General features: G+C 46.0%; 1 protein-coding gene across 1 annotated transcript in view; it reads left to right on the top strand.

Moving 5' to 3' along the window:
- Nucleotides 1-16,884, top strand: part of lyplal1 (lysophospholipase like 1) — a 66,906-nt gene that overhangs the window by 38,113 nt on the left and 11,909 nt on the right. The window contains exons 2-3 of the mRNA XM_070889438.1: nt 3,347-3,446; nt 13,073-13,242. Coding sequence (XP_070745539.1) covers nt 3,347-3,446; nt 13,073-13,242 — 270 coding nt within the window. The remainder of the gene's footprint in view (nt 1-3,346; nt 3,447-13,072; nt 13,243-16,884) is intronic.

Raw genomic sequence — 16,884 nt, 5'->3', positions numbered from 1 at the left:
TCCCTGTGGTTGAGGAGCTCCTCCCGAAGTCAGAGTGCAGATTTCACCCCTACAAGGCACAACGGACATGATTTTTGCAGTGCGACAGCTGCAGGAAAAATGCAAGGAATAAGCACCAGCCCTTATACATGACCTCCTTCGACCGTACAAAGGCCTTTGACACTGTCAACCGCAAGGGTCTATGGAGCGTCGTCCTCTGTTTCGGATGCTTCCAAAAGTTCATCGCCATCCTCCGCCTGCTCCACGACGACATGCAGACCGTGATCCTTGCCAACGGATCCATTACAGACCCAATCCACGTCCAGATCGGTGTCAAACAGGGCTGCGTCATCGCCCAAACTCTCCTCAATCTTCCTCGCTGCCATGCTCCACCACACAGTCAACAAGCTCCCCACTGGAGTGGAACTAAACTACAGAGCCAGTGGGAAGCTGTTCAACCTACGCAGTCTCCAGGCCAGGTCCAAGACCACCCCAACCTCTGTCGTTGAGCTACAGTACGCGGACGACGGCTGCGTCTGGGCACATACAGAGGCTGAACTCCAGGACATAGTTGATTTACTGAAGCGTACGAAAGCATAAGCCTTATGCTAAACATCAGCAAGGTAAAGGTACTCCACCAGCCTGTCCTTACCGCACAACACTGTCCCCCAGTCATCAAGATCCACGGCGCGGCCCTGGACAACGTGGACCACTTCCCATATCTCGGGAGCCTCCCATCAACAAGAGCAGGCATTGACGACGAAATCCAACACCGCCTCCAGTGCAGCTTTCGGCCACCTGAGGAAAAGAGTGTTTGAAGACCAGGCCCTCAAAACTGATACCAAGCTCATGGTCTACAGGACTGTAGTCATACCCGCCCTCCTGTATGGCTCAGAAACATGGACCATGTACAATAGACACCTCAAGTCGCTGGAGAAATACCACCAACGATGTCTCCGCAAGATCCTACAAATCCCTTGGGAGGATAGACACACCAACATTAGCGTCCTCGACCAGGCCAACATCCCCCGCATCGAAGCACTGACCACACTTGATCAGCTCTGCTGGGCAGGCCACATAGTTGCATGCCAAACACGAGACTCCCAAAGCAAGCGCTCTACTCCGAACTCCTTCACGGCAAACGAGCCAAAGGTGGGTAGCGGAAACATTACAAGGACACCCTCAAAGCCTCCCTGATAAAGTGCAACATCCCCACTGACACCAGAGAGACTCTGGCCAAAAACCGCCCTAAGTGGAGGAAGTGCATCCGGGAGGGCGCTGAGCACCTCGAGTCTCGTCGCCGAGAGCATGCAGAAATCAAGGGCAGGCAGCGGAAAAAGCGTGTGGCAAACCAGTCCCACCCACCCCTTCCCTCAACGACTATCTTCCCCACTTGTGACCGAGACTGTGGTTCTCGTATTGGACTGTACAGCCACCTCAGAACTCATGTTAAGAGTGGAAGCAAGTCTTCCTCAATTCCAAGGGACTGTCTATGATGATGATGATCTTTGAGCTTTTAGGTTTCTGCTCACCTGAACCCTCCACCCCACTAATTAGTTTAAAGCTCTCTCTGCAGCCCTAGTTATTCGGTTTGCCAGGACCCTAGCCCCAGCACGTTCCAAGTGGAGACCGTCCCGACGGAACAGCTCCCTCTTAGCCCAGTACTGGTGCCAGTGTCCCAGGAACCAAAACCCATTTCTCCGACACCAGTCTTTGAGCCACGAGTTTAGCTCTTTGATCTGATTTTAACCTATGTAAATTTGCTTGTGGCTCAGGTAGTAATCCAGAGATTATTATCTTTATGGTTCTGCTTTTTAATTTAGCCCCGAGCTGCTCATAATCCCTTAGCAGAACCTTCTTGTCTGTCCTATCTTATGTTGTTGGTACCCACGTGGATCATGACAACTGGATATAGCCCCTCCCACTCCAAGTTCCTCTTCAGCCCCGAGGAGATGTCCTTAATCCTCGCACCGGGCTGCAGAGAACTGTATCTATCCATCTAATCATACTGTCCCCTACTACTACAACGTTTCTTTTTACTCCCCCCGCTTGAATGGCCCCCTGTACCACGGTGCTGTGGTCAGTTTGTTCATCCTCCCTGCAGACCCTGCTCTCGGCCACACGGAGTAAAAGTCTCGAACCTGTTGAACAAGAGCAAGGCCTGAGGTTCCTCCATCACTACCTCCTAGATCCCCATACCTTCCTGACTCGTAGTCACATCCTCCTGTCCCTGACCGCTAGCCAAATCTGAGTTAGTTAACCGAAGGGGTGTGACTATCCCCTGGAAGACAGTGTCCAGGTAACTCTCCCCCTCCCTGATGTGTCAGTGTCTGCAGCCTCCAGCTCATCAATGCGGAGCCGAAGTTCCTCGCGCTGCAGACACTTACCGCAGACGTGACCACCGTGGACCTGAGTGGGGATCCGCCAGCTCCCACATGTTGCAGCAGTGACACATCACCTGTCCTGCCATCTTAATATATTTCATTCATTAATTAAGTTTTATTTTTAGTCCCACCAATGCCACAGAATTCTAACCCTCAGTAAAACACACGCTACTACAATTTACAAAACAGTTGATTAAATAATTAAGCAAGAAAGGAGAGAGAACTCACCAACCAATCACTTCCCTGCTTTTCTGTGGCGTCTAATGTAGTCGCCCAGTTCCACTTTGTCGCAGTCATCAATCTGCTCGCGTTGCTTCCTGGAGTATCTCGCCGCCGCTGCCTTTAAGCTGCCTATGGGCAGGGAGGTGCTTACCTGAGGTCGAGGCAATCTGGGGATGAGGAGAAATTTCTTCTGAGGATTGTAAATCTATGGTATTCTGTGCCCCAGAGAGCTATGGAGGCTGGGTCATTGAATATATTTAAGGCGGAGATAGACAGTTTTTTGAGTGATAAGGGAGTAATGGGGAGCGGGCAGGGAAATGGAGCTGAGTCCATGATCAGATCAGCCATGATCTTATTGAATGATGGAATAGGCTCGAGGGGCCAAATGGCCTACTCCTGTTCCTATTTCTTATGTTCTTAAAGTAGTTCCAGTTGCTGTTTCCCCAGATGAGCCAAATTAAGAAATCATTTATGGGGAAATGCAAGCATGATCCTTCTATCTACCACATTGGAACACAGCACTTTGCTACACTAGCATGTTAGATTGTTTCAACACCTCTGCTATTACACTAAACAGCCTAACAGATTGTCCTTAAAAAATATGAGTTTTGCAAATAAAGGAACTATGGTTTGTCAACCATATTACGTTGAAATACTTTATAGCCTTTCTAAAACGTTCTAATGGCAATAATGTGCCGCTTTTGCGATGATAGCAGTTGCCTTAAAAATGCACAACATTCTATATGTTTTCTGTCTTTTAGGTGATACTGGACATGGTATAAGAGCGTGGATAAAAGATGTACTGAAACAAGATTTGGTTTTTCAGCATATACGTGTAATTTATCCAACAGCACCGTTGAGGTATCATTTAATTAACTAAAAATAAATATTCAATGCAAATTTGCCGAAAAAACAGTACGTTCGAACCATATTTTTTCAGTCAGAAATGAACAAAGTAACTTTGTTTATAAGCCGAGATATTATGAGTTACAAATATGGTATTTCATTTTTTTTGAATCACTCAGTTCTGATAATCTTGTGAAATTACTGTCATTATACCCTTATATTTAACCATTTCTTTAATATAAATATTTAATTGGCTAAGGCATCAATATTCAAATGTTATTCTAGTGTATTCTGAAGTCTGCCATAGATCCATGTATTCAGAGATACCAATGGATTTCCTGTGCATTCCTCAGAATAAGTTGCAGGTTATATCTGTCCCTGTACTGTGGTTTTCCTTTTTTGATTCTCTCCCTTTCTCTTCTTGCCTAATTAGGGCTCTTTTTCTTGCTTTTTTGTTGTACTTCTCTGTGTATCTGTTACGTTATGCAATAAAGGTACAAACTGAGCACTGTTTAACTATGCAAGGTACAACCTTGGCTCTGCTTTATTTAGACCCAAAGTGCCTGACTCAAAATGGCTGGCCTTTTATACCTGAGTAGCACCATGTGCGTGCTGCTCAGTGGCCTCCAACAATGACGCCATCTGGTGGCTACAAACAGACTGTATATACATGACAATACCCTCCCTCTGAGATCTTATCAGTCTTTCACAGGTTGAGACGGTCCGGTGCTTTGTGCTCCCTCGTTGACCATCTCAGTTCGATTCCAGCCTTGGGTGAGTGTGCGGGGTCTGTTGTTCCTGATGGCTGGATGACTGACATGTTGGGGGTGACAGTGGCCATATCGGGAATTGCAAGTCACTTTTTATTGAACAGGTCCATGATGGAAATTCCGGGTTCACTGATGACCGTTGAGTCATAGAAACATAGAAAGTAGGTGCAGGAGTAGGCCATTCGGCCCTTAGAGCCTGCACTGCCATTCAATAAGATCATGGCTGATCATTCCCTCAGTACCCCTTTCCTGCTTTCTCTCCATACCCCTTGATCCCCTTAGCCATAAGGGCCGTATCTAAATCCCTCTTGAATATATCCAATGAACTGGCATCAACAACTCTCTGCAGCAGGGAATTCCATAGGTTAACAACTCTGAGTGAAGAAGTTTCTCCTCATCTCAGTCCTAAATGGCCTACCCCTTATCCTATGTCCCCTGGTTCTGGACTTCCCCAACATCAGGAACATTCTTCCCGCACCTAACCTGTCCAGTCCCGTCAGAATCTTATACGTTTCTATGAGATCTCCTCTCATCCTTCTAAACTCTAGTGAATAAAGGCCCAGTTGATCCAGTCTCTCCTCATATGACAGTCCAGCCATCCCTGGAATCAGTCTGGTGAACCTTCACTGCACTCGCTTAATAGCAAGAACGTCCTTCCTCAGATTAGGAGACCAATTCTGAGCACACTATTCCAAGTGAGGCCTCACTAAGGCCCTGTACAACTGCAGTAAGACCTCCCTGCTCCTATACTCAAATCCCCTAGCTATGAAGGCCAACATGCTATTTGCCTTCTTCACCGCCTGCTGTACCTGCATGCCAACTTTCACTGATGTACCATGACACCCAGGTCTCGTTGCACCTCCCCTTTTCCTAATCTGCCGCCATTCAGATAATATTCTGCCGCCTTGTTTTTGCCCCCAAAATGGATAACTTCACATTTATCCACATCATACTGCATCTGCCATGCATTTGCCCACTCACCTAACCTGTCCAAGTCACCCTGCAACCTCTCAGCGTCCTCCTCACAGCTCACACCGCCACCCAGTTTGGTGTCATCCGCAAATTGGAGATATTACACTCAATTCCTTCATCTAAATCATTAATGTATATTGTAAAGAGCTGGTGTCCCAGCACTGAGCCCTGCAGCACTCCACTAGTCACTGCCTGCCATTTTGAAAAGGACCCGTTTATCCGACTCTCTGCTTCCTGTCTGCCAACCAATTCAATATCCATGTCAGCACATTACCCCCAATACAATGCGCTTTGATTTTGCACACCAATCTCTTGTGCGGGACCTTTTCAAAAGCCTTTTGAAAGTCCAAATACACCACATCCATTGGTTCTCCCTTGTCCACTCTACTTACATCCTCAAAAAATTCCGGAAGATTCGTCAAGCATGATTTCCCTTTCATAAATCCATGCTGACTTGGTCCAATCCTGTCACAGCTTTCCAAATGCGCTGCTATTTCATCCTTAATGTTGATTTTCCCCACTACTGATGTCAGGCTAACCGGTCTATAATTATCCATTTTCTCTCTTCCCTCCTTTTTTAAAAAGTGGTGTTACATTAGCTACCCTCCAGTCCATAGGAACTGATCCAGAGTCGATAGACTGTTGGAAAATGATCACCAATGCATCCACTATTTCTAGGGCCACTTCCTTAAGTACTCTGGGATGCAGACGATCAGGCACCAGGGATTTATCGGCCTTCAATCGCATAAATTTCCCTAACACAATTTCCCACCTAATAAGGATATCCTTCAGTTCCTCTTTCTCACTTGACCCACTGTCCCCTAGTACATTCGAAAGGTTATTTGTGTCTTCCTTCATGAAGACAGAACCGAAGTATTGGTTCAATTGGTCTGCCATTTCTTTGTTCCCCATTATAAATTCACCCGAATCCAACTGCAAAGGACCTACATTTGTCTTCACTAATCTTTTTCTCTTCACCTATCTATAGAAGCTTTTGCAGTCCGTTTTTATGTTCCCTGCAAGCTTCCTCTCGTACTCTATTTTCCTCCTCTTAATTAAACCCTTGGTCCTCCTCTGCTGAATTCTAAATTTCTCCCAGTCCTCATGTTTGTTGCTTTTTCTGGCCAATTTATATGTCTCTTCCTTGGCTTTAACACTATCCTTAATTTCCCTCATTAGCCATGGTTGAGCCACCTTCCCCGTTTTATTTTTACTCCAGACAGGGATGTACAATTGCTGAAGTTCATCCATGTGATCTTTAAATGTTTGCCATTGCTTATCCACCGTCAACCCTTTAAGTATCCTTTGCCAGTCTATTCTAGCCAATTCACGCCTCATACTGTCGAATTTACCTTTCCTTAAGTTCAAGACTCTAGTTTCCGAATTAACTGTGTCACTTTCCATCTTAATAAAGAATTCTACCATATTATGGTCACTCTTCTAAAAGGGGCCTCGCACAACAAGATTGCCATTTAGTCCCTTCTCATTACACATCACCTAGTCTAGGATGGCCTTCTCTTGTTAGTTCCTCGACATATTGGTCTAGAAAACCATCCCTAATACACTCCAGGAAATACTCTTCCACCACATTGCTCCCAGTTTGGTTCGCCCAATCAATATGTAGATTAAAGTCGCCCATGATAACTGCTGTACCTTTATTGCATGCATCCTTAATTTCTTGTTTGAGGCTGTCCCCAACCTCACTACTACTGTTTGGTGGTCTGTACACAACTCCCACTAGCGTTTTCTACCCTTTGGAATTCCGCAGCTCCACCCATACCGATTCCACATTATCCAAGCTAATGTCCCTCCTTACTATTGCATTAATTTCCTCTTTAACCAGCAACGCCACCCCGCCTCCTTTTCCTCTACGTCTATCCTTCCAAAATGTTGAATACCCCTGGATGTTGAGTTCCCAGCCTTGGTCACCCTGGAGCCATGTCTCCATGATGCCAATTACATCATACCCATTAACTGCGATCTGAGCAGTTAATTCGTCCACCTTATTCCGAATACTCCTCGCATTGAGGCACAGAGCCTTAAGACTTGTCTTTTTACCACACTTTTGCCCCTTTAGAAGTTTGCTCTAATGTGGCCCTTTTTGTTTTTTGCCTTGGGTTTATCTGCCCTCCACTTTTACTATTCTCCTTTCTATCTTTTGCTTCTGCCTCCATTTTATTTCCCCCTGTCTCCCTGCATAGGTTCCCATCCCCCTGCCATGTTTGTTTAACTCCTCCCCAACAGCACTAGCAAACACTCCCCCAGGACATTGGTTCCGGTCCTGACCAGGTGCAGACCGTCCGGTTTGTACTGGTCCCACCTCCCCTAGAACCGGTTCCAATGTCCCAGGAATTTAAATTCCTCCCTTCTACACCACTCTTCAAGCCACAAATTCATCTGAGCTATCCTGCGATTCCTACTCTGACTAGCACGTGGCACTGGTAGCAATCCTGAGATTACTACTTTTGAGGTCCTACTTTTTAATTTAGCTCCTAGCTCCATAAATTCGTCTCGTAGGACCTCATCCCCTTTTTTACCTATATTTTTGTTACCTATATGCACCACGACAACTGGCTGTTCACCCTCCCTTTTCAGAATGTCCTGCACCCGCTCCGAGACATCCTTGACCCTTGCACCAGGGAGGCAACATACCATCCTGGAGTCTCGGTTGCGGCTACAGAAACGCCTAGCTATTCCCCTTACAATCAAATCCCCTATCACTATAGCTCTCCCACTCTTTTTCCTGCCCTCCTGTGCAGCAGAGCCATCCACGGTGCCATGAATTTGGCTGCTGCTGCTCCCCCCTGGTAAGTCATCCCCCTCAACAGTATCCAAAGCGGTGTATCTGTTTTGCAGGGGGATGACCGCAGAGGACCCCTGTACTACCTTCCTTGCACTGCTCTTCCTGCTGGTCACCCATTTGCCATCTGCCTGTGTACCCTTTACCTGCGGTGAGATGGTCCTCTGAAGACTGCTGGTAGGTTGGTTGGTCGTCGATGGTTTCTTCGTCCGGCTGTTCTGGCACCTCTGTGTGCCTCAGCTTTGTTTGATCCATGTGTTTCCTGCAAATTTGCTCATTGTTGAGCTTAATAACGAATACTCTGTTGCCCTCCTTGGCCATGACCGTACCAGCGATCCATTTGGGACCCTATTCAACACATATACAGGATCATTAACAGAAATCTCGCGTGACACAGTTGCGTGATCGTGGCACCCTTGTTGACTTTGTCTTCTGTGTTCAACATGATTATTTAAATCTGGGTGCACCAGAGATAGCTTGGTCTGAAGACCTCGTTTCATCATGAGTTCAGCAGGCGAGACCCCTGTGAGTGTGTGGGGTCTTGTCCTGTAACTCAGCAGTGTGCAGGACAAGTGGGTCTGCAGTGACCCTTGGGTTACTCTCATGCTTTGCTTGATAATTTGTACTGCACGTTCAGCTTGCCCGTTGGACGTAGGCTTGAAAGGTGCTGACCTTACATGTTTTATGCCATTAAGTTTCACAAACTCCTGACTGGTGAAGCACGACCCATTGTCGGTCACCACGATGTCAGGCAGACCATGTGTCGCGAACATGACATTGAGATTCTCTATGGTTGCCGTGGACCTGCTGGATGACATGATTATGCATTCTATCCACTTCGAATAAACGTACACCACCACTAAAAACATCTTGCCCAGGAAGGGACCTGCAAAATCTACATGGATCCTGGACCAAGGACCAAGGTTTGGATGGCCACGACTACAGACTCAGCGACGATTCCTCTGGTGCTTTGCTGAGCTGCATGCAAGTGTTGCACTGATGCATGCATTCTTTCAGCTCAGAATCAATTCCTGGCCACCATACATGGGACCTGTCGATGGCCTTCATCATCACTATACCAGGATGTGTGCTGTGTAACTCGTGCACATACTTCTCTCTCCCTTTCTTGGGCATTACAACGTGATTGCCCCACAATATGCAATCTGCTTGAATAAACAGTTTGTCCTTGCGACGAATGTACAGTTTGGCTTCCGCGCACATTTGCTTAGGGATGGCAGACCAATCCCCTTTGAGGATGCAACCCTTTACCACAGATAAAATCGGGTCCTGGCTGATCCAGGTCTTAACTTGTTGAGCCGTGACAGGGGTTCCTTCACTCTGAAAAGCATCCATGATGTTGTGGCATTTCCACCCCCGGTGTGGGCAACGGCAACCAGCTCAAAGCATCGGCACAATTCTCTGTGGCGAATGGCATAATTATAGGCAGATAATGTCAGCGCCCACCTTTGGATGCGGGATGAAGCGTTGGTATTGATACCTTTGCTCTTCGAAAACAATGAAATGAGCGGCTTCTGATCAGTCTCTAATTCGAACCTCAGACCGAACAGGTATTGATGCATCTCTTTAACACCGTACACACACGCTAAAGCTTTTTCTACCATGCTGTGTAGGCTCTTTCTGCTTTAGACAAACTTCTGGACACATACGCGACAGGTTGAAGTTTCCCCGACTCATTGGCTTGTTGGAGTACGCAACCAATTCCATATGACGATGCGTCACAGGCCCAACCTAAACGTTTACATGGGTCGTAATGTACCAGCAGTGTGTTCGAGCAAAGCAGATTGGTGGCTTTCTCGAAAGCTCTGTCTTGCGATGCGCCCCACACCCAGTTGTCGCCTTTTCTCAATAGCATGTGCAGTGGTTCTAGTAAGGTGCTCAATTTAGGTAGGAAGTTATCAAAGTAGTTGAGTAGACCCAAGAACGAACGCAGCTCCGTCACATTCTGTGGCTTGGGTGCATTCTTGATGGCCTTGGTTTTCACGTCAGTAGGTCTGATGCCATCAGTGGCAATTTTCCTCCAGAGGAATTCGACCTCTGGTGCCATGAAGATGCACTTCGAGCGTTTCGGTCTGAGTCCCACTTTATCCAAACACAATGGAACCTCTTCCAGGTTGTTCAGACGTTCCTTGGAGTCACAACCGGTGATCAGGATGTCATCTTGGAACACGACGGTTCTAGGAACGGACTTCAGTAGACTTTCCATATTCCTCTGGAATATTGCTGCAGCTGAGCGAATTCTGAAAGGGCACCTGTGGTAAATAAACAGCCCTTTGTGCGTGTTAATGCATGTAAGTCTCTTCGACGTCTCGACCAACTCCTGTGTCATATCGGTCGACATCAAGTCCATTTTTGTGAATGACTTCCCTCCGGCTAGCGTCGCAAACAAGTCATCAGCCTTTGGTAACGGGTACTGATCTTGTTTCGAGACCCTGTTGATCGTAGCCTTGTGGTCTCCACAGATTCTCCCATATCATATACGGCACTGCTCGAGCTTTATGATGGATGGGTCTTGCATCTGAGTCCACATGGATCTGCACCTTGGCTCCCGTGAAGTTGCCAATACCTGGTTCGAACAGCGAGGGGAACTTGCTCAATACTTGGGCACGTGTATCTTCCTCCGATGACAACGGCTTTATGTCGTTCCAGTCGCATCTGATTTTCTCCAACCAGCTCCTGCCGAGCAGCATTGGGCCATTGCCTGGAACAATCCACAGTGGTAACTCGTGAACCGCAACGTTATATGACATATTCATTTGTGCACTGCCAATCACCTTTATCAATTATTTGGTGTATGTGTGCAGCTTGGCGTTAACGGGGCTCAGCCTGGGCCTCACAGTCTTAGTATCCCACAGCTTATTAAGTGCCCTCTCATTCATGATCGATTGATTCGGCCCCGTGTCCAGTTCCATCGATACCCGGTATCCCGTTAAACTTCACATTAATCAAAATTGGTTTACTCTTGGTTATGAAGGAGTACAATCCATGCACTTCTTCCTCCGGCATCTCGGATTGCCTATCCGGATCCGTGCTAATCTGACTCTCATCCTCCACGTGGTGTGTCGCAGCTCGCTTGCTCATCTGCGGACACTTGCGCTGGAGATGCCCCACTCTCAGACAGCCTTTGCAACCATATTGCTTAAATCGGCACTGCTGCTGCCGATGATTTCCCCCACAACGCCAACACGGAGAAGTCTGATACATTCTCGCTGGTGGACTTTGGGCAGCCACAGGTTTCGCGACCACAGCCGGATAGGCCCTGTCATGTGCTGCTCTACCGAATGCCGAATCAATCACATTTACAGTACCTGCCGAGGTTCAGTTCTTCACCGCTATTTGCTTTAAACTCCTGTCTGTCGTCATACATGATTGAACGATCTGGATGTCCCTTTTTAAATTTAAATCCAACTCCTCCATCGGCAGAAGTTTGCGCAGGATCACCTCGTGGTTGATACCGATAACAAAGAAGTACCGCAGCATGTCTGCCAACACGGTCCCGAACTTGCACAGTCCCGCTAGATGTCTCAGGTCGGCAACGAATTCCACCGCGCTCTGGCCCTGCGATCGAATGTGTGTATAAAACCTGTATCTCGAGATAATGATGCCGTCGTATGGCTTGAGGTGCTCCCATACCAATGTACACAACTCCTCGTATGTTTTCTCTGTTGGATGACTAGGCATGAGTAGATTCTTTATCAGACCGTAGATCTTTGAACCGCATACAGTGAGGGACACGGACCGGCACCGTTCTGCTTCGTTGACCCCCTTCATCTTGTTGGCCACGAAGTACTGGTTCAAACGGCTCAAAGTCTGCCGAATCTTCTCCCTTTACGAGTCCAATGGTGCTCATTTTGCAAACAAAGGTTCTTGTATTCTCGTTGCCAAATATTATGTATGCAATAAAGGTTCAAACTGAATACTGTTTAAGCAAGGTTGAACCTTGGCTCTGCTATATTTAGGCCCAAAGTGCCTGATTATCAAAATGGCTGGCCTTTTATACCTGAGCAGCACCATGTGCGTGCTGCTCAGTGGCCTCCAACAATGACGCCATCTGGTGGCTACAAACAGACTGTACATACATGACGGTATCTTTTTTGCCTTCCTGTTTCTCTGTCCTTTTGGGTAGGAGTTGGTTTGTTTCCTGCATCCCCTTCATTTCTATCTCTTTCCCTCGCTCGCATCCCCCCCTCCTTTTCTTTGTTCCTCTTCCCCTCCCTTTCTATGACTTTCTCCTCCCCCCACCCCTCCCTGTCTCCCTCCCCCCACCCCTCCCTGTCTCCCTTCCCCCCACCCCTCCCTGTCTCCCTTCCCCCCACCCCTCCCTGTCTCCCTTCCCCCACCCCTCCCTGTCTCCCTCCCCCCACCCCTCCCTGTCTCCCTCCCCCCACCCCTCCCTGTCTCCCTCCCCCCACCCCTCCCTGTCTCCCTCCCCCCACCCCTCCCTGTCTCCCTCCCCCCACCCCTCCCTGTCTCCCTCCCCCCACCCCTCCCTGTCTCCCTCCCCCCACCCCTCCCTGTCTCTCTCCCCCCACCCCTCCCTGTCTCTCTCCCCCCACCCCTCCCTGTCTCCCTCCCCCCACCCCTCCCTGTCTGTCTCCCTCCACCCCTCCCTGTCTCCCTCCCCCCACCCCTCCCTGTCTCCTTCCCCCCCCCTCCCTTTCCCCCCTCCCTCCCCCGCGCTCCTCGCTTTCCCTGTCCCCCCATCCCCCCTTTCCCTTTGTCTGTCCCCCCCACTCCCTTTCTCTGTCCCCCTCTCCCTTTTTCTTTGTTAGAAATTATAATCTGTTTGCCGTTGTATGCGAGTTTCTAACTCAATAAAACACAAGTAAGATAATTAGTTGGCTTCAGGGTTAAAGTGTTTGAAATGCAGCCAAAGTAAGCAACGAAAAAGTCAGCATTTTACCAATTTAAATCTATATCTTTGTGCCTACATTTAAAACTTGGATGGTTCACCTTTTATTTGTTTTGCAATATTGTTACGTGGTCTTCACGTCAAATGAGGATTCTTGCTGGTTTGCTGTCCTTAATTCACTTTGTACACGATTGCTGATGAGCAATATTTTTCTTTATCACAATTTCAGACCGTATACACCTATGAATGGAGCTCCGTCAAATGTGTGGTTTGACAGATTCAAAATCTCTAATAACTGCCCGGAACATCTTGAATCGATGGATTCAATGTGCCATATACTAAGTAGTTTGGTGGATGAAGAGGTCAAAGCTGGAATTGCAAAGGACAGGATAATCTTGGGTAAAATATGTTATCAGTTTTCCTAACATTCTAAAACAACATTCAGTAATCTGAGAATCTACCTTTCTTTTCCGCTCCTGTTTCCTGTCTGCTATCCTTCCATCGGACATGTTTATCATGGCACAATCACTGCATTATATCACAGATTCACTGACTACAAATAAAGATACACGTGGTTGATCATGTCCTTTTGCACTTAGAATTTTGGTCATATCATTTAATTTCTGAAGTCAATCATTTTTTAACTCCCGGGCAAAAGAGGATTGTTTTACTAAGCAAGTATGTGTACTTGTCTATTCAATTTCCTTTCACCATGATTTATTTACTTGATACTGGTGAAACCTGATACCATTATTTCCACTCTGGTGGAAAAAAATGTGCATTTTCACTGGATTATCAAATTTTGGTACTGCTATAACTTCACTCATTTAACTACTTGTGTATTTCTGATTGTTATTCATACTGACAAACATATCTAATACTAAGTGCTATACTACTTTGATTTTTCTTACAGTTCATGGCTGTTGAAAAGATATAGCTGTCATTTAGAATGAAACTACGAGGAAACAAGAATAAAGAAATAGACAGCTCACCTATCCTGCAGCTGTATAGATAGATATTCTTGCTGCAGGCAAATGTTACTATTTTACGAAATAAACTGATTTTTCAGTGCTAGCAGCAACATTATTGCCATTTGGGTTAAAATACTGCCTAGAGTTACCTAATTTATAGTTAGTTGCCTGGAACTGGAAACACATACTAATCTCGTAATTACACAATATAGCTTTCCTTATTCCCATTTAGCACAGTGCTATCCTACATCACTGCTAACATTGAGTCAGTGCAAATTCAAAATGGCCAGCTGTAATAAGATCTGAGACTAATTAGTTCTCAGCTGTACATTTTTGCCGCAATTAACAATGCAATATTTCTAAACACATTTGGAAAAACTTTAGCTCACTGCCACATTTCATTGAAAAGATTAGATTACCAGCTGTGTAGGAAGTGAAAAATCATCCCATTTCTTGTATTTATGCTTTCTCTGATTCGGAGATTATACACAGATGTAAAGCAAGCAAGCTTAGGTGCTTACCAAAATTAAACTAGGTGACATGAGATACTATTAGAATAAACATTCTTAATAGCTCATGTCCTATTTCTTTGCAAGCTCTTTATTTGTATCTGACTCCAAAAACAGATAGCAAGTGTTTCTACAGGTATATAAAAAGGAAAAGAACTTAACACAATCACAATCACTAAGGAGGCGGTAGTAAGATAATGGGACTAAAGGTGGATAAATCCCCTGGACCTGATGGCTTGTGTCCTAGGATCTTAAGAGAATTAGCAGCAGGGATAGTGGATACATTGGTTATAATTTACCAAAAGTCCCTGGATTCTGGGGAGGTCCCAGCAGATTGGAAAACTGCAAATGTAACACCCCTATTTAAAAAAGGAGGCAGACAGAAAGCAGGAATCTTGGCCTTTATTGCAAGGGGGATGGAGTATAAAAGCAGGGAAGTCTTTCTACAGTTATACAGGGTATTGGTGAGGCCACACCTGGAATACTGCATACAGTTTTGGTTTCCGTATTTAAAAAGGGATATACTTGCTTTGGAGGCAGTTCAGAGAAGGTTCAATAGGTTGATTCCGAAGATGAGGGGGTTGACTTATGAGAAAAGGTTGAGTAGGTTGGGCCTCTACTCATTGGAATTCAGAAGATTGAGAGATGATCATATCGAAACGTATAGAATTATGAGGGGGCTTGACAAGGTGGATGCAGAGAGAATGTTTCCACTGATGGGGGAGACTAGAACTAGAAGGCATAATCTTTGAATAAGGGGCTGCCCATTTAAAACTAAGATGAGGAGGAATTTCTTCTGAGGGTTGTAAATCTGTGGAATTTGCTGCCTCAGAGAGTTGTGGAAGCTGGGACATTGAATAAACTTAAGACAGTTTCTTTACCGATAAGGGATTATGGGGAGCGAGCAGGGAAGTGGACCTGAGTCCATGATCGGATCAGCCATGATCGTATTAAATGGCGGAGCAGGGTCAAGGGGCTGTATGGCCTACTCCTGCTCCTATTTCTTGTGTTCTTATGTTTTAATGTTCTCTGTTTGTAAGTCTCTTCTTCCTATTGGTCTCTGCCCTCTTGTATGTCTCCCTGTTTCTCTCTGTTGCTGTCATGTATGTTAATTTATTAATTTACTTAGTTTCTATCTCCTGCCCTTTTGGAAGTGCAGGGTACATGCAAAATGGTAACCATCATATAGTGGGTTGGAGGTGAGTACTAGGATTGGCCAGGGAGTTGCAACAGCATGCAATGGAAAGAGAAGCTGGGGCACAAGAGTCGGGCAAGAAGGAAGTGGAATAGTTGAGGAATTCTCAACCGGATGAATGCAGGGATCACGTAATGAAGGTATGAGTCAGTTGTCTTAACTTTTAACAAGTTAAATCAAAATCAGAGTTCCACTTGTGACGCTGTATTGTGTTTTTTTTTTGTATGTTTAATCATTGCTGCTGATGACTCTAGTCATCCATTGAAAAACAGAACTGGCACTGCACGTTTGATATCACTGATTAATACAACAATGCAATAAATTTAAGACCAGAAAGATATTTTTATATTAATAAATAAATTAAATCAACCAATGATAGTTGAAAACATACTGGTGAACATCAGCAATCAATTGTTATCTTATATGTAGATATGGAGCACCAATAAACATAGCAATAAATACAATAAAATTTTATATTGAATTACTAACTCAAAATTAATCTTTTTAAAAATAATGAAAATATTCAGTGTTAAGATTAGCAACAGGATGGCTTCCAAAATGGCTTTATGTAATTCTGTATTAATAGACTAAAATATATTTGCAAATTGACTTGTTAAAATCAATAGAATGTGAATGGAGTGTATATATGACCAGGTACACAACTGCTGAAGGTCGAAACCAAATTATCAGAATCATTCTGTGGAGATACTATGGCTGGAATTTACCTGTAAAAATCACCGGTAGATTTGGAGCATAGGAGCAGTTAAATTGTTAAATTGTCCAACCAGATCTCGCCTCCAACCCGCCCACTTCCAGTTTTGACGGAGGCAGGACAGGGTGAACCAATCCTGCTCCCAGGGGGCGGTACGTCAATGTAAATATTGTAATGAGGCTGGAAGCCTCTTTTTTTTCACCTCCATTTTGTTTTTAACTGCATGTGGATGAGTTTCACACAATTTGTGAAACCTGGCAGTTAAACTGAGGCAGGGACTGCTGCATCCAGGAGGTTAATGACTTTATACCAACTCCTCGATCCAAGATCCTTACCTAATCTACCACCCCGCGATCAAAGACCCTCCCACGGGCTGCTGATCACTATCCCCGCCCCCCAGCCCTACAATCACCACCATGAGGCCTTCCCCCACCCCACCCCCCACCAATGATGCTGGGCACAATCCAGCGGTGGCCAGCCACGATCCTCTCTTTTCCCCTCCCCCGTCCCTGATCCTCCAATCCCCTCCTGATCCCTGGCCGACCCCACCGCTCCCTCCCCTGCTCCCGATACCGCCATGCCAATCCTCGACTCCTGACCCCACTGATCCCCAACCCCCCACACCCCCTCCTCCCACTATCCCTGCCCATGCCG

This window comes from Pristiophorus japonicus, chromosome 9 (genome assembly GCF_044704955.1).
Source record: "Pristiophorus japonicus isolate sPriJap1 chromosome 9, sPriJap1.hap1, whole genome shotgun sequence".
Classification (NCBI taxonomy): domain Eukaryota; kingdom Metazoa; phylum Chordata; class Chondrichthyes; family Pristiophoridae; genus Pristiophorus; species Pristiophorus japonicus.
The sequence above is the reverse complement of the archived record's forward strand: the minus strand, read 5'-3'. Positions and strand labels throughout refer to the sequence as shown.